Source organism: Botryllus schlosseri, chromosome 3, assembly GCF_051294905.1.
Source record: "Botryllus schlosseri isolate E-star chromosome 3, Bs_hap1, whole genome shotgun sequence".
Taxonomy (NCBI): Eukaryota; Metazoa; Chordata; class Ascidiacea; order Stolidobranchia; family Styelidae; genus Botryllus; species Botryllus schlosseri.
Genome location: NC_137238.1, coordinates 23,158,410 through 23,180,987, shown reverse-complemented (window position 1 = coordinate 23,180,987; position 22,578 = coordinate 23,158,410). Strand labels below are relative to the sequence as shown.

The 22,578-nt window shown below is 40.9% G+C and overlaps 1 protein-coding gene across 2 annotated transcripts in view; it reads left to right on the top strand.

Annotated features, from left to right (window-relative positions):
* Nucleotides 1–22,578, top strand: part of LOC145436116 (uncharacterized) — a 33,995-nt gene that overhangs the window by 3,934 nt on the left and 7,483 nt on the right. Inside the window, exons 2-9 of one of the 2 annotated variants that reach the window (XM_080313395.1) lie at nt 2,493–2,674; nt 8,834–8,943; nt 10,474–10,571; nt 11,866–11,995; nt 13,497–13,578; nt 14,228–14,310; nt 14,391–14,442; nt 15,271–15,696. In XM_080313395.1, the coding sequence (XP_080169521.1) occupies nt 2,493–2,674; nt 8,834–8,943; nt 10,474–10,571; nt 11,866–11,995; nt 13,497–13,578; nt 14,228–14,310; nt 14,391–14,442; nt 15,271–15,696 (1,163 nt within the window). Of the gene's footprint in view, nt 1–2,492; nt 2,675–6,701; nt 6,743–8,833; nt 8,944–10,473; nt 10,572–11,865; nt 11,996–13,496; nt 13,579–14,227; nt 14,311–14,390; nt 14,443–15,270; nt 15,697–22,578 lie in introns of those variants that run through there. The other variant, XM_080313396.1, reaches the window with a different exon arrangement.

Sequence of the window (22,578 nt, the reverse complement as noted above, 5' to 3'; positions counted from 1 at the left end):
CATGCATGTTACGGGCAGCGAATCATATTTAAGATGAAAATTTCATGGTGTTTCGTCCATAACATAACGTATCGTACGCCCCGATTGATCATTTTACACGAGATATGCATTGCTGACATATAGCACGGCCCAAGACGCCGCATACGCGGATCCATGATTTTCAACTCTATCTCGTCTTTTGTTGTCTCGGAGGCTGTCTTGGCGTCGCAACGTTAGCATGTCGGATTTTCGCCTTTGAAACGTGTAATAAGCCTATCAATGCGCTCACCGACAAAATATGTAAACACTCGTGCGGCTTAGCATTTGATGGCAGTTAAATGTTTTTACAGTAGGAATGTGTCCTCGAGAAGGTAAATAGAGTAATTAGTTTTGTTGGCGGTAACCGGCTGTACGCATTGTTATTAATAACCAGTCGACGGCAGTCCAATTTACTCAATTTGCACAGTGATTCGCGACGTCGCTTGCCTAGTATGCATTGCGTAGTTGGGATCATTCAGTCAATTATTCAGAACGCCGAGATAGCATCACCTTTTCAACCTGACGTATGGTGACAACATCGATGTATTGTCTATATCCAGGAATTTGTAATATGAATTTTCGGACACACTCCTTGCGAAAACAGTGTATTTCCATCCGTGTATCCTGTACCACCACTGATATACGGGTGTGAATATGCAGTGCACCCAAGGCACACGAAACCGGAACCTACCTCAGACTTATAGCGCGGTATAAATATTTTAATCCAAATTATGCATGCACGTAAGAACGTACCAATTATGACTGCGATATAATTCTGAATTAGGGTATGTTTTCGTGTACCACCCTTTTCGGCTCTTTGGGTGCACAATTACTATAGGCAGTTTTGAGTTTTATGCTGTTGTGGTCACAGTGGTTGCTAGGTACGTGACTTGAAAGGTCGTTAAATATTTTGGTCCTAGGTATTTTTTGCGGCATATAAAGCGTCTCATGCCATACATACGCGCGATCTGTGCATAGCATACCATGATTGAATGAGCCACTGGACAAGGAAGGTGCAGATTAGGGATGATGTGAACGTGAGGTTCACGTTTGCGTTTTCTGTGTGAACCTCACAAATTCAGAGTTTCACGTAGACAAACTAACCTTGATAGGTTCTGCACTGAGAACCACTTTCATAAATTACATTTTCCGAGTTATTATAACATTTTTGGTTGAAATTCTTTGCGTTTCAACTTCAGAACACTCTATTCATGGCGCTGGCAGCATTAAAAATCGACACTAAACGAGCATGTACAATTGCACATTGACAATCTCAAAACCTTTACTGTAAAAACTTGCTCTGATATAAAAGTCTGCTTGAAATAATCAGCTTTCCGTTCGTCACTATTTAGTAACTCTTTGCTGTGAGCTAGCCGACCCGCAAGCACTGAACATCACGAACGATCACTATATGAACGTAGTCAGCGACTGATGCTTATTCAACCAGTCAATGAAATTGAATATATCGTTGCGTAATGTAAAAAATCTAGAAGGCGTACGGGGTCCATCATGATTAAATATGTCTACTGTATCACAAACAAAATTCATGCGATTGGGGTGTTTGCTGCTGTAAAACTGGTTTATGGGGTAATATCGGTAGCAAGTATATAAACCCGTTTTACACTCTGTTCAGTATCAACGTAACAAGTCATACCTTGACTACATTGTGCGGTCTGGCCTCTGCCGCTAAGGCATAGGCTTATATTCCCTTGCCGTTGAAATTGTTGGCAAAGTCACGGAAGATATTGATTTTATGAAGTTATTATAGCATTCGATTGCTCCAGTAGATACATGTGGTGACGTTTAAAAAGTCAGTATGTACTTCAGCAATTCAGCATTGTTGCATTATGTTACCTGAGTCGTCCCTAGTTATCTTGTATATCCCTTCACTGAACTGCAGGGTCAGAGTTAGCAAATATGACGTCTCGTGGCGTCGTAGGTTCACGCTACCGTTCACACAGAACCTTTCAAAAGGGTCCACACGAACCTGAACCTTTCACGGGTTCGCACAATCCCGAATGCAGATATATAGCCTTGTATGGCGTTTTAAGTCTTTCAGCACCCACATGCTATCCCCGAAATGACGAGGGCCAAGCGGGGAAGTCATGGATACCAATGTTGATAATCCGGTGTTTGGTCGGACCCGGGCAGGGATTGAAACCACGACCTACCGATCTATGACCAAACGCTTCACCTTGTCGGTGTCCTGAGTTCTTGTTCAGTTTCGTGATTTCTAAGTCAGTGTCACTTTGGCCTGAATAACATGACCATTACAGCCTGGTACTATGTATTTAATATATATACAAAAGTTCCCCACTACAGCTCACGTTTAAATTGGCATTTTAAAATTGGGGCCTGTAGTACGAACGGTTTACACGTAGCGAATTTTCATCCTTACTATGGTAACAAATATGCCTTTTCGTTTTTACTGTTTGCATCATATTGCAATTAACATGTATGATTTCCATTCAAAGTGTCGCGCATACGGACTGGGAAGGGGCAACCACCGCCGCCGACTCTCCTATGAGTACCAGAACCGCCCCTGTCGTGTCCTCGCGTTCAAAACGCCAACCCAAAGATCATATTTACACAACGCTCTACGTGCCGGCTCTACACCAGCGCACCTGTAGCGCGTCGGACGAGAAATCATATCGCGGTAAGTTGAAAGGACGTAGCTTTTATTGCATTGATGATCCGGTATTTATCTGTATGGGAAATAATCGTTGTGGTTTAGTTGGCGTGTGAGATTGGTGATAGTTAATTAGCAGCAACTATACAAGGCGGTACGTGCGTCACTTTTATGACATTATATCACAGAGTTCCATTGAGATATGATATAGAATGTATATTCTAATTGTGATACAGACCTTCTTGTGTTATCGCAGGGTGAGTATAATTAAAATAGATAAGTACACTGATGTGTAGTGGTTCCTTGACATTTCGAGACAGACGTGTCAGCGCTTGTTTTCTATGTTTGAGGATGATTTACCTCGTGAAAGTGTGAGTAATATTCATAACACAGACTTCGGTCTGGCGCGGTCCTACATCCTTGTGGAATTGTTATAACTATGTCAGATTGGATGGGGTGGTGGAATTGAGTTATAATCGAGTATCAGTTTGCGATTGATTTGTGGGGAGGTTTGAATTCATGTTACTTCGAAAATGCATACTGTAGTCTCTATTTGGGAACAAGTCAGGTAAATGTTTCAACTGTTGTCATATCTTGTGGTTGATAATATTCCGCTAGAACAGAACAGGCACATTTAGGAATTGAAAATACCCATTAGGAGTATTGGCGTCAGTGCGTCTAGTGGCGTAGCGACAATGGAAATTTTGATACGGCAACATATCATCTACAATAACGTGACGTCACATGTTATGACGTAACGAGAAGCAAGAAACCGAAATAGTTTTTTGGAGGAAAGTGCGCCTTTATGGGGCAAAGCTTTTGACAATTACCTAGTGTTGGTCAAGTGGTTATGACGTCATAATCCCCGAGATATAGAATATTTGGGCCATCAGGTTGCCCTCTGGTCATGTCGTTGTGTGCGTTCGCGTCTGTGTTTTGTGTCCGACTTTTGAATGTTCGATGAAGTTGACTTAGAAAATTTGGTAAAATATGCTTATTACAACATATCGCTTGACAACCGACCGAAGTTAACCGTCGAAGTCACAGGGTAATCTTGAATTGTGATCGTAGTCCTTAGCCATTATCTGCAGCAATGAGTAGATAATTTCCATCCCGCGTGACGTGTACCAGAATTTCGGGTGCAGTTAGTTATTGCACACACAACATGTCACGCTTGCGAATCATGTATATTGATATTATGATATAGTTGTTGTCCTCAATCCATTACAACATCCCAAGTAAAGCTGTCTGATAACGGCGTGTTTGCATTATCGTGAATTATTTTATGCCATGATTGAGTACCCAAAATTCCAGGGGCCAGTATCGCAGGTGGGACACGCCCACTCCACTCACAACTTTTCAATTTTGCGCTGATAATATTTGCCGCCCTGATAACTGGATCTGTGCGAAATCGAGTGCGAGACTGATTCTATCATATTTCTAGTAGCACGTGTCCGTATGCATGACAATATGAATGATTTGCAAAGTTCAAATATTCTATACTTTATGCGGTCACAGGTGAAATAGTGGAAGTTACCGATATATAAGGTTGTGGAATTTCAACCTAATGACATTGATAATTTCATGGCTCTTTGTGACCGACTATATGCTTCGGGTTGGTCACATGAATGACGTTTCCATCAAAATTCGTAGCTTGTACTGAATGACTTGGATAGTTTGACACGACCAATCGACGTTACCACGGTGTTAGAAAGTATCGAAGCTTTATTTCACGTTGACAGAACAAAAACTTGGTTGCACGAAAAAATTTTAAACTCACCACACAACTAGAATCATTATTGACATTAGAATCAGATTGCAGTACTCGTATCGCTGTGTCAAATCCTACAAAATGACTTTAGGATGTTACAATGAAGTAACTTATCTTCAATATTGTGGGATCTTCTCGCTTGCTACTGTTGGTGCGGCAATATGGATAGTCTTGAAGTATCGTGGCTGGACATGTCTTAAATCCAGTATTTGGGTCATAAACCCGACTTATTGCCAACTTTCCTCGTTCGTAACTCTCAACTTGATGGTATTATCTGGCTTTCGAACGAAATTAATTCAGCAGCCCCGCTGCGATGTACTCTCAATACCTCAAGCTCGCAGATGATTTTGCGTCGTTTGCCGTTCAAGCTCCCTCAATCTTCAGCGATCATTCATGAGAGCGGCGTTTGTCTCGGCTTGATGGTTTCCTAATGCCAGAACTTGATTTCCAAGCGGAGATTACGCCTTTGTATTAGCAAACAATAACTTGCAGATGGCAATGGTAGTTGTGCTAGTAACTTACGAAATGGGGTCGCGAGCTAAACAAAAGTCGCGTGCTTACGACAAAGAAGTCAAGGTCACTTATTGATTTTATGCTGCGTTGTAGTATGGATGGTTCAGAGTAACAAGACGTAGTGTCCCTTGAATTTACGTTGTAAAGTTATATCGGCAGAATCAATCTATATATTTATATAGTATATATATATACATACCGTCCGTCAATGCAGACAGTAGGAATCAATAACACCGGTAATAAAGATGATGGCGGGGTAATTATGCAGTGTATGTAGGCTACTTATTCGAATATGTGTATGTTAGATTTAAGCTGATAGCTGTTTCGGCGGTCACAAGGGCTGTCTATTGGTAATGACTTACATCTTCTGATGAATCTGACTTTGTAAGGCAGTGCAGTAGTCGCTACTTCGAAAGCTGTTTGTTGACCTACTATTTTCCGTCTATGAGCTCTCGAGCGAAATGACCTTTGAGTGCACTCTGGTCTATGCGTGACCTCTGTGAGAAACTTTGTGGTTGAGAATAGGGAATTGATTGCACGGCCTCTGAATATGCCTCCGAACATGAGATTCTGCTTACGTTCAATCATGGAATTCACACCAGCTATCTTCACGCAGACTTTTTGTTTTACACAAACATGGTGCATTCGGCTAGCTCCACGATCGCTATCCTTGTGTCAGTCCCATGTGAGATAGCAGCGAGAGATTTCATTTCAGCGTTTCGTTGTCTATATTCAAATTTTCTTAAGGCTAGTGAGGCTTTGCTCCTCACTGCGTCCACGATGAACGTAGACCATGACATTCGTATATGTTACGAAATTAACCACATAGTTTGCCTTGAATAATTCCACTGTTGTGGTGTCATATGACTGGAAATGTACAGCCGTACTATATCTGATGAACTAAATAATAGGATTATATTTTGAATTCCTGGTAACAGCAATTGTGAGGTAATTGTGCGGGAATTATGACGTCATTCCGTGACCAATTTCGTGTTGACTCTCCTGAATCTTATTCTATTGAAATTTGTAAACAGCGTAAGTGCTTTGTACCAAATTTGTCTGTCTAAAAACGCACCATTAGGCATATTCTAATTCACCGCAGAGCACATCACATTATGTCTAATATCTAATGTCCAATTTAGGACATGCATTATTAGTGTTTGGAAATTAGGGTCATAAAGCACTCAGCGCAAGTCCTGATAGTGTGCAAATTTGACGAATTAACATTCACTCTACAGCAGCCTCGATTTATAGCACACTGTAAGCGTTCTATGACATCATAGAGATGTAATCCATATGTAAACAGTATCCATGATATTGAACTGCTTGATACAACGCTTGAGAGGTTGCACACCTGGCAAGCGGATCGTATCTAGAAACCCAGAGGACGTTTACCTTCCCGTTGCCATTATGCAGTCCTTGTCTGAGCGTTTCGAGTACTTTCGGTGGAGAAATATGCTCGATGGCCCTTACGGATCATTGAATGGGCGGTTTACAACCATTAGCAAACCTCTCAGTAGTCGATAAAAGAATTTATTGGTTTCACAGAAGTAGCAGCGATGGCGCGAAGATTCGAAATCGCATGTAGTATTATACAGTGTAGCCAAGCAATTTGAATGTGGGAAAGATGGCTTAGTTCAACTGAGTATAGATTGCTTCGTTTTTAGTTTCCCGTATCTGTCGTATATCATCGTATCCGATACATTGTTTTATATAGCTGCTATTATATCATTCACAGACGTATACATGTTTGTTTATGTTTCAGCCAACCATAAGTCGTAGCTAGGCTTTTACGGGTTAAAATATGTTTGGTAAGTAAGTGTATTGAGGTTTCCTACGGTTAAGTTGCGCATGCGGGTTCGTAAGATTTACTGACTTTATATAACGTTATCAAATGCATCGTTTGGTAGTATCCTGATAGCAGAAAGTAGCAATTATTAGTGGGCCTACTAGCTATCTTACAGTTGATAACAGAATTTGATATCAACTGGCAGGAATTTACGATCAGTTTACGTGAGAATTTATCGAAGCAGATATTTTACATCGATAAAGATTTATCGGTTTAACAACATATAATATTGCATTTATATATTCACCAATAACATGTGCATATCACTACAATGGACAACCGCGTATGAAATACGAACGAATGTAATTCTTCATGTTAGTAAAATCGCGTCACTTAACTGTATATTCGCTACGAACCTTTTCGTCCATGTACCAATTGCGGCGGCGCTTAGAGTGTGTTTTTTCGTACTGTAATCTATCATACGCCGAACACGAAAATCTTAACGTCGATAAGGCAGTATTTAAAAATTATTATGGTTCTCCCATTGCCATGAAGCGACATTAATCGGTCAAATTCCTGGACCTTATTTGATTAGAGTTCTAACAAGCACACTTGTATTATAATTATTCGCCCCATTATAGGGATTTTTTCGTATCATCGGTGACCACCGACCATCAATCGACATAATATGTGGCGCTTCATTTGGTTGTTGATCGAGTATATATCAATGCATGGGGATTTCGCGTCCAGGTCATATTCTTCAGCAATTGGCGATATGATAATGTCCATTTGTTACTCCCTACTAAACTATGTAAACTCTACATTTTCAAATCCGGAGTTCGGTCCGGAAACAACCTTCGAATCCCATAGTTTAGGTCTTTCGACATCGCATATTGATGCAAGTTGCCGCTTTGTTAAAGTTCTCTAAAATATGACATCAAAATTATTGATATGCGGTAAAATACTGATGCGGTATCACATTCAGATATCCGTTGCGAATACGCGTAATGGCGTAATATCTCCCTATCTGATTCAATCACTTACATTATCTAGTTTATGATGCCATTGTGAGTATCCAACGCAGTATACCAGACTTGAGCAGTACGCACTGTCCACTTGGGGAAGGAACATATGTTTTATGAGAAGATGCTTTTGCCGAAGGCTATCAATCACAAGTAATTAAATATTCACAGGCGCTAATTGCAATATGTTCGCACATTGATCATTCCAATAGTCGCAATGAGCACCGTAAATGAAATGCGTGTCTTATTGACCCTAATATGCGCGGGAAAAACATGCACTTCACACAGCACGTCCTGTGAAGATATATATTGTCCGCGTGGTGGCGCTCACTATCGGATAGGATCATAGCGATTTTTGTCATATGTGGTCCAGTCCGTGTAGCTACTCAAGTACAGGTAGAAGTAGCACCGCTGATTCACCTCAATTACAAGAGAAAATAGTAATCCACAAGACATTCCGAAACTACTTCAAGTGGACGTAGAATATGAAGGGTCGGAAAAGTACTCAAGTCAGTAGTTTAACAAATTTGATTTGGTCCAGGGGTCGTCTTTTTCTACCGTATTTGTTATTGTTCCGAAATTAATGCCTTCGTTTCTACCTCAACTTGTGTACAAATGCTAACTGCTATGACCACCTCTGAATACCACTAGACCCAATCAGCCATTTGTAAAATTATTAGCCCAGGTCTGTGACGTCAGATTATCAACGCACGTCCGCATATTATGAGTCTCACTTCATCGTTATGTTTACGTCTTATCACCGTCAAGTCACATAATCGCATTTTCGAAGTTTCACGCCCCATCTCGGACGCGCTCGACAGACACCGCCAGACGACTTACTGAATTCAATCAACCTTCTATGCAACGGTGCCAATTAGTCGGCAATGTTACTCTGTAAAAAACAATGAAGTCGACGAAAGTGATTCGAGGTTCTTAAAATCGGCCTGGATCCCCCTTTTACTCCATTAACTGGCGGGTAAACTTGACGTCGAGACCAATTTGGCTGTATAGTGTATATATAAGGGCGTATTGATACTGGAAAGTCATTAGCAATATGACTCGCTCGCAATCAACGGGGTTGATGTCTTCAGGGCAACTTAAATTGAAGATAGCGACGCAGGAACGGGGACTTTCGATTCGATTGGTGCAGCTCAGAGGATTGCTAGAACGCAGAGACGGGGACAGCCATGTTCACGTTAAGGTATGTGGACTTTTTGATCCTGTAGAATGACATAAATGTTTGGGTTTGCACCCGACGTTGGTGGATTCATGTTTCGAAGTCAATTTTCGATGTCTAAAAGGACTGGAGTAGATGTTGATCTCAAAAATACAGCGTTGAAAAATGCCTTTTAATTAAACCATATAGTCGCTGCGGGGCGTCACAATTTGGTGACCGGATTGCGTTAGGAATTCGTACCAGCCATCAATCTCCCAACAGACAAAAATGGAGAGTTCATTCATTTCCGCCGTAATATAAGAAGAATTGATCAGATGGATTTCAACGATTAGTGGACTTTTGAGCATGCGGAATAATAAAACAACGACTGTTGAGCATGTGATTTTATAACCCCGTACATTAATCCTAACGTCATCTCTATTTTTAACCCACATGATAAAAAGTGTCACATTTTGAAGTATTGCAGGATACGTTGTCACATCCTCGATGCTCATATGTCCACGGTCCCTTCTACTGAGGTAGCGCTTATCAGTTCGATACCCAAGCAAACTGAAATATTCGAGACAAAAGTGTTTCTCCTCTAATATAGATATGGTAATATGTGGTATTTGGTGCAACTCTGAATGCATTTCAATAGGATATGGTATCATGCTACCCATCTTCGTTAAACATCAATGATGAAGCACTACAAGATTTCACTTTACGGGCTGTGAACAAAAGTTCATATCGTAAAAGAATATAAGTCACTGTCGGTAAAAAGACTTATCAGTTTAGGTTAAATTTTGAATCGACAATACAAATATACTGTAGTATATTCAGTGTTGTTATTATTTTGATAAGATAAGCCAGCACTCAAGACAAGTGTGCTCGCGAGACTACCTGATACTTTAACGCTCTTTATCGAATCAACAAACGGCACTCGACACCTATTAATCGATTGCCGGCTTGATTACGCAGCGCCGACGTTTGATGTCATCGAACCCCTCTATTACAACATATGGCGCATTAACGATGCCTCATTTGGGATGAATAACCATCTCCCGCCAACAGGATATCATGTACTTGGTAGGGATTATTTCTACCGGGTTTACGCGCGTCGGGGCTTTTTGCGTCAGAGATGATCAATTTGTGATTCTTTCCGGTAGAGTTGCGGGCTTGAATTTCTGGCGGAATATAGTTCCTGCGTGGAAATACTGTATGCTGGTTGCCAGTTCTTAACGAAAACTCGTTCGCTACAACGCAGTCGGCTTATCCATTTTGCCATGTAACTACAGTTTGCAATATTTAGCCGATATACTGACAAACTAAATGCATGATATGCATATCTGATGTCTAGTAATTCATCGTATACAACCGGTGTACATATTGTTGATCACTGCCTATAAGGTGGCATTGACGTCCTCTACCTTTGTTCATATGGCGAAACCCTAGATGGATAAGTCAATAATAAAGACCTGCGATGTTAATATGAGTAAATTTGAGATGGATTTGGTGTATCCTCTCTTTCGTTATTGTACATAGTTTATCGCTGATATTTATTTCTACACTACGCAGGTATCGCTGTGTCCGGATTTTCCTAAGAGAGAACGATTCCGATCGAAGGCAGTTCCAGTGACTTCTGACCCAGCTATCTTCAACGAATCTTACACATTGTAAGTATGCTGTGATATATAACATATTCATCTGAGTCGAACGGTGCGTCTCTTTCGAGTCGCACATTGCGTGACTGAATTACGATAGGAATTTATGCGTGTTTGTGTGGTAGAAAATATATTTCTGCGTGTCCGATACGTAAAAACCCGCTGGTTAATTCCAATGTTCAATTAGAAGTTGCAAGGACACTTTTACTCATTTTTGTTCGATTTGGTTTAAATTTTATATATATATCTGGCATCTACTTCATGTGTTGCAAATAGATGAATTAATTAATTTCAAAAATCGAGACGTTGTTCCGACTTGCAGCTCAAAATCCAAATAAATATTTCATTATTTTATATTGACCCAATTTCTCTATCCATTCGAAATCCAGTAATTTATAAAGTTGATATTGAAATCGCCACAAGATGGAAAATCATTAGAATTCACGTGTATCCGCCCAAATCCGAATCCAGCTTTGCAAAAATCTTTAAAATGCGATTCGATGCCGGGCAATTTCGGTTAAAGTCCGGCATTTTCTAATTCTAATCCAAATGCTTGCTCATTTTGATCTCATGTCTCGACTCACTGATAAATCCCTATTTGCTAATGACTTATAGCAGTGGGTCTCACTTTTAGACATGCCCCCTTCATGATAGTGAAAATTCCCCCCCCCCCCTTATCGTGATATCACAAAATATTAGAGAGAGCGACCAGAATGCTAGCAATCCCAACGCATAGTTTGATGGCATGGGAGGTTATGGCTGTTGATGAGAGAATCGTGAAATATGTAATTCTGAGGGTACACATAACAATAAACATTGGATGCTGGCAAATCGCGCGAAGCGCGAAAAAAGATTCAGTTAACTGCGGTTTCGCGCCCTCCTTCAGATGCTTTCACGCCCCCACCCCGTTTGCGAACCACTTACTCACAGTGTGGGCGAAATCGAGAGCGTTGGTGATTAAATTCCAAGTTGGATATGAAGTTTCCAGTCCGTTCGAGTATTCAAGTACCACCAGCAATGACGTCACAACAGTCATGTTGATTTATAAGTTCCAAATATGTATCTTTCTGAAATCACAATAAACTTATTTTACACTTTATCCGACGTATAACGGTATTGAAACTACATTTGTCGTTGATGAAGTATAACTCGACGCAAGTCATTACATTTGAAACTCGACTCGAACTCTATTACTCAAACGGTTGTATGTACTAGCCATACCAATAAACCGTGGCCGCAAACACTGCTGTCTTGAAATGTATTTTGGCTACCTGCATGTTTTCAAATATTGGGTCGAATTTCGCAGTGACATACCAGAGCAAATAACGAGTCGCCGCCTGCTGATATCGGTCTGGCAAACTGTCGACGGCCGCGAGAACTCCACATTCGCGGGATGCATGAGCTTCAGTGCCAACAAATTAATGCAGCGCAATGGGGTATGTACACTTTTCCGATCGGTAATTATAATTTCCGATTACGATTCTGTCTCGCTAAAGTCATGTATAATGATAGAACTAAATACAATTTTAAAGCGCTTCTTGGAGGTACAGAACTTCAGTAAACAATTGAATCAATAATATTAATTATCGTCAGATTATATTCGGGTTCATTTCAATATCAACATACTATTCAAATATTATTTTCTGGCATGAACAATTCTTGACCTTACGGCGTTGAACCTCTTGAACAAGAACTGGAACTAACATTTTTATTTCGCATTGTACAAATAGCTTACATAGCGAGACTAAACGGAGACCTATGTATTAGCAAATTAATACCGATGATGTTACTACTGCCGAATCGATCATATCTTACGCTTTGAACCATATCTGTCGGATTGGTGTTAGCGCGAAATATATCCTATTGTGGACATAAGCGTGTAAACGGTCTTTTTTGAAGTTTTAGTCTAACTAGTGGATGGTTTATCATCGCCTCACCGTAATTGTGAGTGATTGCAACATTGAAACTAAGTTTCAAGTGACATGCGTGCGGTAGGTATTCGTACGATATAATAGACGACTGATTAAACCCGTACTGAATAAACATTGAAAACGGCACGCGTCACGAAATTACTTGCGGCGGCCCGTTTGCGTCACCGTAGCGTGACTGGTATTTGCTGCATACAGTAGACTGCCTCGCTGATAGGTTTGCAACGTCATACGCCAGCAGCATACGAGTTTTCAGCATATTTGATTTGATAGAGCGTTCGATATGTGTCAGATATACTGCAGATTTTGGCGCAATTTACGTATGCATTATTGAACACACGTATGTGACACACGTTCACTCGGCGACACACGTACTGAACATGGGGTGTTAGCTCTGTATTCCGTGTAAAATGACACTGGCTCGTGCGTAGCTGAGCTGCCTGTGAATGATTTATTGAACATAAATAGATATACAACACCGTAAGCCAAAGCCATGTGTTTCCTCCGATTTCCGCGATGGAGTTTATTGCAAATCAGGTAAACCGCACTTCCTGGTGTAACATTCCACGCTGATTTCAATTGGTATAAACGAGACAAATACATCTTTTCATATTTAGACACATCCCAAGGATCGATCGGGTTCCGCTTTCATGAATCACCCTAAGAATGCGCCCGCAATAATATATAATTCGTATTACCGGAATCCACTACGCCGTGGGATATATATCTCTAGGCTTTTCTCACTCCTTTTCACCCTTTGATCTTACTATACACTGGCGGACATGTGGTAGCTACTCCTATTCTTCACTCCGTGTACTATTCTTCACTCCGTGTACTCGCGCACTCTCCTGTTTACATATTTAATTTCGAACTTGGTCACAACAATATTCACATTTGTGCGGCGTTTTATCTTGTAAGCTGACTCCAAATACCAATGTGATTCTGCTTTATCAAATGTGTCCATGTCCATGCGGGATATCATCATGCTGACTCCGTTTCTTTTGTGCAGGCGGTGGAAGGATGGTATCAGCTTCTGGGCCATACCTTGGGAAGACGCAAGCACCAACTGGCCCGCACGAACAACGGTCATGGTACGTTAATGTCCATTGAATAGATATAAAAATTAGTCATTGATAATACGTCGGTGTAAGTAGGTGTCCAGTCACACAGTTTTTACCGATTTTATTGGTATTAGAATAACTGAATTCGCAAAATCGCGGAAATTTAAGTAATTCTGCATTAAAAAGAAACGCAACGTACATTTCACGAGAATGGCAAATGTCTGTACGCCAAGCTGGGCTCGTGTCGTACTACACAGTTCTGGTGCAGCATTTGCAGGAAAACCACAAATTTGATTAGAATTAGTATTAGAGCATAGATACATTCGAAAAATTAGAATAGAGATACGTTCCCGGCATTTTACTCTTATCAGTATAATTAAACAATTAGAATGATCTAGTTTTCCGAGTTTTCCGCCATGAGGGGAAGAAGGTATAGGCAATATAGTACTCCCTGAAAAATAAACTCTTTAATGAAAGGAACGTGTAGATTCGTCAATCGAGATAATCGCCTCAACTCGATCCGTTCATACATGATTCCACATTGAGAACTTAAATTGCTGTGCCCGTTCCTATTATCCATATTTCGTAAAGGCGCGCACGTGCGTTAGGTCGCTGTCAGCCAGTTCACTCGTAAAAGTGATTACGTAACAACGTTATCAGCATTGCGTTCCGTCAACAGCGAGAATAGAAAGGAGCACGAGGAAATTAAAGGAAGCACGTGTTCAAAGGCCGGAATTGACCGCCTTTGAAGAATACTACAAGGTGAGCCAATGCTTCCATTTAACCGCTACCGTGTGGTTTGGCTACGTCTTCCCGATGCGTTATATAACCGTTGTTTTCAGAACTATCAAGGCGTTGACAGGCCTCGCAAGGTGCGCTTCCAATTGAATTCACGTGAGTGGACGAATTTAAATTTATTTCGCGTTATGAGTTTGTTTATACAATGCAATCCACGTCGTCGATGTTGTTGTCGATGTGAGTTGTCGACAGACTGTAAATACAATACAACACCAACTTAGATAACGTGCTGAGAACAAAAGGAGGCGTTATGAATTATTGAAATCCTGTGTGAGAAACCCTTTTAATATTATCTATATTTGTGCATTAAGAAAAGACATATGCATATGTGGTCACGTTTTTCGCTGTTGTACAAGACGTATTCAATTTGAAATCGTCACCGAAGATGCTAATTGGTTATAGTACTGTGAATTCTAACCAATCAATTATATCGAACGGGGCTTATTTTACATATATTTATAAACATATGTAGAACGAGTATGCCGAATTTTTAGGAACTTCATTCACCAAAATGAAGTAATACGACGTTTTGAGGAAAATTGGCTTGTACAATTTTATTCCTTGATAGTGTCTGTCATTCTACCGACTTCTGACCTGTAAATAAGGTGCTGTGTGCTGCCTATTTCGTTATTAACCCCAAAAAGAAATTAAAGGTAGCGTCGTCGGTGTTGCTAATAAACAAAACAATTTTCTGTCGATGTTTGGGGCAGGGAGCGTCTGATACCTGGATTATTGACGAATGGGGAGTTTGTTAAGAAGAAGTTCGGGAAACACCGGAAATTAAGAAACTTGAGTACAATTAGGCAAAATATACTTCAACACTCCGAAAGCGTATAACAACTTGGAGATAAAAAACCTGTGGCTGTTTCTCAGACGCTACAGTTTAGCGACCAACACGATTATCCATATCTGCCATAATTTCAGAACACAATCGCGACTCTTCGCGCGACACCGCAGCTACCAGTGCCGCCACCGAACACGCCAACAATCCCACAGCGTCTCGAAACAGCCCGACCACGCGGGGTTACCAATCTGAGACCAGTAGACCCGGAAGCGCGCGCAAACATCGCAGTCAATACATCGGAAGGTCTCCCATCCGGCCCCGGTGGCGGGCGAGAAGAGACGGCGTACGCCAATCTCCGAAATTCGTAACCGACGCGAGGGTGGTGAAGTCGTACAGGGTCAAGTCTGCCAGGATCGTTACCAAAACCAGCCAGCAGTTACGTGTTAGAAGCAACGAAACCGAACGTAGAGTGCTTTTCACGGATGAGCCAGAATGTGCGAAGTTCGCGTTGGAGCGGTCGCGGCACGCCAACAGTTGTGGGGACACGGAGTCTACAGAGAGTGAAGGTATGTGGTCTTTGTAGCAATTCGCGTATGTTTGATTGTAGTAGTGGTTTGCAACCTGAGGTGACCATTAACGCTGTAGGCTACTTCCACTTATCTCGAACTAATCAAATAATATTTGCATGCATTCACTATAGTGCTTTCTATATTTTATGCTCACTCAAGAGGTATTGTTTTAGAGTACTTGCTTTTTCCACTATCAATATTATAAAGTAGGAAGAATTTTTGGGTGCATGTTTACATCAATTTTATGTGTAAAACTGTCGTAGCTGGACGTAATAGCCCCTGCATCACGATAATGTCGTATTATTCCTGCAAATGGCATCTATTTGTAGAGTATCAAGCACTTCGCGTCAGTCACGCAGACGCATCATGTGGTATCGACAGTAGCCACTGCCGACTAAGCTAGTGCGATGAATGCAAATTTCGACAGTACTTTTCGGGAGTGCTAATGTAAGTTTTGTCTAATTGCACTGCTTACCTATGGGTTCGTTGTGTCTGTTTGTAGACTTTGCTGGACCGAGCTACCCACTCTTTTACATCTTCGATTTAAAAAAAGTAGTAATTGGTTTTGGAATAAGTCTGTGGCGTTTTTATGAGTGAAATCGTCATAAGAACCGCGTGAAATAGGTATCAAACTGACTGCTGAATATATATCTCGAAGATCACGCCTAACTGTAGCGTCATCAGTCTTTTAAATTGGCTGCCAAGATGCATTTAGCAATTGGGAATGTCGTCACTTCCGATTAGCTGATAAAAGTGTACTATACTCCTCGACCAAATGTAATTTTTGAAACAAATTGCGCTAGTGCTTAACATACTTGAAACAGTTATGACACGAATGGAAATACCTACTTGTACTTGTCATTGAATAGAAATTGATGGTGTTTCTTCTGCTTGTGCTTGAGTAGCAACGCTGACTACTCTATAAGCAACTCCGACACAAAAAATTCTTGGCCGAAGAGTCCCCATGTCGCCATTTACCTTCACGCCCATTATCGCTAGGTGAATTTGCATTCAAATAATCACCATCATGAATATTCCGTCTGTATGATTCCCATTGGAGATAGGATTGCGGAAATGAAATTCTTTGTTCAGCAGCACGACCCAGAGCTTTACCAAGTCTTGTTATATAATTCGTGCCATTGTTACTATATGTGGCGTCTTTTTGTGCGCTGCAATTTCCGTATCGTCACGTCACATTGAAGGGTAATTTTAGCTCTTTGCAATGTTGCATATCCATCAGGCCATTGTACTCGAGGTCAAACAAGGATATAATTTATATGACGTCGCTTTCTTGACACTGAGCAGAAAAAACTCATTTCTATTGGGTTCTAAAATTTTTATTTCGCTTCCGTGAGCACGGTGACCCGGGCAGTGTTACGTAATTGTTTTGGTTTTGGTAATTCACTAGAACGCGTCGGAGGGATGCAATGAAGTGTCATGTAGAGATTGGTATAAAAACGTATCGGCGCCAGTGCCTTGTTTACGAAATAGTTTTGGCAAACGCCGTCTGACTGGCAACTGTTACCCAGAATTTAGGTTGTTAACATAGTGATATGTCACAACGTTATCAAACTAGATATGACAGTTAGTCTCGGGTTCTAGTCAAATTTCCAAATATGGTAATGTTAACGCGTTTAATCGGCGAAAATTAGTTACTATTTCCGTAACTACATTTCGGACCTACGCGATATTTTTAGAATTTAACGGCGATATGAATCGACGCGGTACCGATCGTAAATCACGCCGGAAGCTCGCCTGCGAAGTTTCCATTCCACTGACACTCAATAAATTACAACAATGAAACATTACTACAATACTACCGCACCTAGACTCATCGTTATTTGCATATAGCAAATTTGAGACTTATAGTGAGTCGACCAGTTCATATAGTGACAAAACAAAATTCCTATGGTTTCACCGGCTCATGTTTAAGAAATCAGCGCAATTAAACACCTCTTCAATCAGTTATATGTGGGAGAATGGAGCCTTACCATGGATTACTTTTAGGTCAAACGCCCATATGAGTTGAATTCCAGATCGGTTTCGCCTAAATAGCCGTGTCTGAGTTAATCCGGTAATCGGCGTCGATTACCTATAATCAAATCGGAATTGTCCGCGCTAGAATTTTATTCGTCGCGCTTATACAGCGTTTTCGTACTCGCGACTGCCAGAATCCTCACCGAGTAAAAATTTGAATGATTCGAATCGACTAGTGAAAGGCGATTTTCGCGAGTAATAAACTCCCATGCCTGTTTTTTCGAATTACATTATCAACAACAAATGGTGTTTTAATTAGGGTTGCATTTAAAACAAAAATCAATTTAGAACAAACATGTTTGAAACATGGCCCTTGTTTGAAACATAGTTATTTTAACCATGACGTCACGAATCTTAAATTGTGACGCCACAGTGGATTGGCATCGATAATTGAAAATATTGGGTACATATGGCTCCTTCAACGAAAAGGGCTTCCGCTCAGTGTCATAAACGACCCAAAAATATCTTTAACCAGGACTACATCGTTATACAGCATTTTTACGGTCGGCGGTCATCATCATCCAAACACCCATGCCGTACCAATTATCGATATCTACTTGGTATAACTGCCGAACCGACGACGGTTCCCTGGGTTCCAGCCACTCCATATCGTATACGTCGACTATATTAGGTGCAAATCGTCCGTAGGCTCGTGCTACTTGTTTTTCTAAAGTACATGATTGTACAACGTTTGAAAAAAACATTTGTTAAAGGCATTTCTTTAAAACACTGTTTAAAACATGATTTAAACAAGGTGCTTTAAAACACCGTTTGTTTTAAATGCAACCCTAGTTTCAATGCGTTTTGCCGACGCTGACGCCATGAAACCGTTTTTGGTTGTATCACAACATTCAAAATATACAGGGCAAAGCTACGCTGTACGCGCATTAAACGGAAATTATGTTTCTATGAGTCCTAGTATATATAAGATTAAATTACTAATCTTTGTGGTATAGAACTGTCATTATTTCCTTTGTGGTCGCCACTATCTTTTAATATCATAATTAGTGATTATCGAAATCTCCACGCGAAGCGTATAATACCGGATTCGGAATCGAAGTCACTTAGGTACTTGATTTTGCCCAGTCGCGTATCGATACATACTATAAAAAGGCTCGCGGTCTCAATTATATCGAGCCGCTGCCGCGTTATATATTATTGAATAAAGTATTGTCAGTCCGTAATGCCGTTAGGAATTTGCCTAGAAGTCGCGTAGTCGCGACGTAGCTAATGAAGGTTCATTTACGTTTCCCGGACGCAAAGTTGTCGAAGATGCTTGGCGACTTTCGAGCGAGACGGACTGGCTGCTCTTTTGCTTACACCCACAAAGGAATTTTGTTGTGTTTGCGGGTAGAGGCGCTAGCATTAAACACCGAAAGTCCATAAAAAGCGTAGGTCGCTTCACCACGCAATTTATTGCGTGTACCTTTGGCATTGAATATCTTTCAAGAGTTTCGTAGGTGCGTGGTGTTGTAAAACGTAGATGGATGGGATTTTATGTGATCGATTTGCATACGCACAATGCAATATGCAATATGAAATATATCATGTGGGGTTGGTGCAACTTATGCTTATGACTGACCTCGAATTTTCGATGGGAGGTGACGAAAGATAAATGCACTATTATCTGTGGATAGGATGGCAAGATTAGCGTTTGTTGTGTAACTACAGGCATAGATTCGACTAAGTTTATTGCACGATCCTTGCTTTATAGTTTTCGATTGTTGGCGGTAAAGGAAATGCAAATTACAAATCATACCGAAGAGAGACATGAGTTAGATTTGCGTGTGTGTAACGCCGAGGTGTGCCGGCTATTTTGCTATTGTTCAAGCTATTGTACAGGATATGTAGTATCGGTTTTGGTTAGTGATGAGCATTGTATATTATTTATTAGTCATGCGTGAAGGTCATTTGCATACGTGCATTAGAAACGCACAGAACCCATTACATTACGCAAAATCCATTGACGAAATCAAATGAACTTGCCAAGACACATAAAATATTCACCAAGTAGATGTAAACAAGATATAGTCTGTGCAGTACTGCAAATCGGAAAATATGTTCTCACTTCACAATATTTACTTATTGCTTATCAATAACGCAAGATACTGTGATTGGTGGGATTGATTTTCTGCTTAGAGTAATTCATTATCGCACTATACTAAAAAAGATAAGACCCCCTATGCGTCTGTGTACTAGGTTTCGAACGCTGTATAAAAATATATTGTGAGTGACTGTTGGGTATATGCCTTGGTTCGCGTTACGCTGTGGCTCGCTTATCTTCATAATTTGTCCTTGAACTGAATAAGTTTGCCATGTCAGTTCCAAATTCATAATTGAGTGATTAAAAGCTATTTAGGCCGAGGAGCTATAATTTAAGCCTTAGCAGGCGGCTAATAATGGACCGCCGCTATACTTCAACTTCACATTTACCAAGCGCTTATGGTAGATATAAAGGTACTAGTGGACTGATTTTCCTATCCATTCAACTAATATTCACACAATGGCGTTCTGTATCGTATATAAATAGGCAGTATTCAGTCGACGATCTCGTATGTATTCAATGTCAGGAAATATGTCCAAAAAAAACTGTCAAGGAAAGGGCACTTTACTAGGCGCAACGTCAATGTGTATGTGTATTCTAGTTCATATTTACGACTTCGCAATAAACTGAGTTATCAGACTATGGGTATTTGATCACTAATGCGATGCGCTACAGACATTCAATATTTCATGCTTACGCCTTATTACGTGTAAAAATACGGTGTGTAAACGAACCCTACTCATTAAGACGCGACCCGTCATATCCTCTCATCAATCTACTGGTCTCGCGAAATCGACGGATGCTTGCCGGTACCGCGCATGTAAACGCGCATGCCCCACGTTTTCCAGTGCGGTATTCAACGTAATATCCGGTGAACGCAGAGATTTTGGCATCGACCGTACACTAGTATAGTGTACTTGCCAATGCCACGCCAACAGCTGTTGTGATAGTATAGCAATGATAATTTAGCGATCCTCGTTCAATGTTATGCGATTGCTTAAGTTAAGTGGCTGTGACGTAACAATTCCGCTTGTATTATATGGCCTCTCTACATATTCTCGCCATAATATCGTTTCAGATCTATGGATGTATATTTAGCCCAACTAGCAACTCATAGTTGCATTGCATTCGCGTGCTGAATTTTTGCAACTAAGATTGATGCTACGATAAGCCCTGGAAGATATTGTGGATTAGAGTTCTATTTATAATCAAATCGTGAAGTATTTAAAGAAGCGCGTTATCTCATCGTCTGGCGTCGGGTTATCAGAGACGCGTGCGGTTGACGAAGTGTGCTAGTCAGATTTTGAGGATGTACCAAAGTCATAAATAGATGACACGATAGTTATCTCGCAAGAAGGAATTCCACGCTAATGCTGCCGTTCTGACATGAGATGTATGCTACGAACCGTAATTCAAGTTTGACCGGTGGTCCGATCTGTCCTGACTGGCTGGCGGCCTAGTATAAATTTAGCACTGGCGGGAGACGGTGGAAGTCGCAGACTCGCAGTATTGCAGTAGCAGTACATTCATCTTGTATTTACGCAGCGAATTAGTGTTATCCACAGCGTCTTCAACGACAGTAGTACTGGCAAGTGTCTTGAGACATCTTTGATCGTTTCAGCTTTCACAGTCAATATTTCTGTCGCCTAAGACTTGATTGAATCGGCCAAAAGTCGGCGATCCTTCAACGCCGTGTCCTTTGGAGCGTTTTATGGCCTCGTTTTCGCGTTTAAATAGCGCTGCACGCAGAATCTGCCAGTACATTACCGAGAACTTGGGATGTGCGCCGTGTAAGCGTTGAGCAGTTGAGGTGGACTTTTAGGATGGTATTTATACCGACAATACCTGCTTAGGATAGCGATTGGATAATTATGCGGAAAAATACATTCCCAATTCACATTTGCCAAATTTGTAATGTCGTATTGACACGAATATGCTGGAATATTCTGTGCGTTAATCCGAATACCATGAGCCCTGCAATATTTTTGCGTGTGTGAGTATTGTTATTTCAACAAAATACAAATCCATAGCATTATCTCAAAAATGTCGATTCACGAAAATTTTCAAGGCAATTAGAGTGGATTTGGGTTTGCAATATAGGAATGTATAATCCGATCCATCGCATACCGATACAGCCGCAACTATACCGTCGGTCGTGCTGTTTATGTGACACAAGGCGCTATGTTTCTAGCGCTGTCGAGTGTTATCCCTAACCGGTTGGGTAAAATCATACGTGCTTATGTATAAACAATTAGCGCGTGACGTCACGGAAACTGTGACTCAGTTAACTCGGGTGCGATGCTACGTGATATGCGTCCAAGTTATCAGACTGTTTACTTAGACTTCGGCGTTATATTTGCAGTAGATGTGAGATCTATAATTCAGAATGGGACTTGATGCGGTGAAAAGCATTAGCGAGGGAATTTTGTTGTTGAGTTATTATTAGCGTTATTGTGATATTAGGTCACGGGTATGATAATTTGGTGATCAAGTTTCACGGACCCGTGAAATTATACTCAGATAGATCCTCTCCATGTGTTTTACCTACGGGATGGCCATATTCGCTCGCTGCCGAAGAATTAGGAGTTGATTTTCTGATGTTTTCGTAATATCCCGCGTAACCATTTCTTTCAACTGTGCGATTCAAGACAGTGAGCGAGACTTCGCAGTATATTCTGTGGCCGTGTACTGCGCTGCTCGTAAATAGTAGCAATAAATTCATGGAAATCTATATAGGTACGCCCCGTAAAATCAATTGGGCTTTGTCCGTGTCCCTGTATAATTCACGTAAAGTGCAA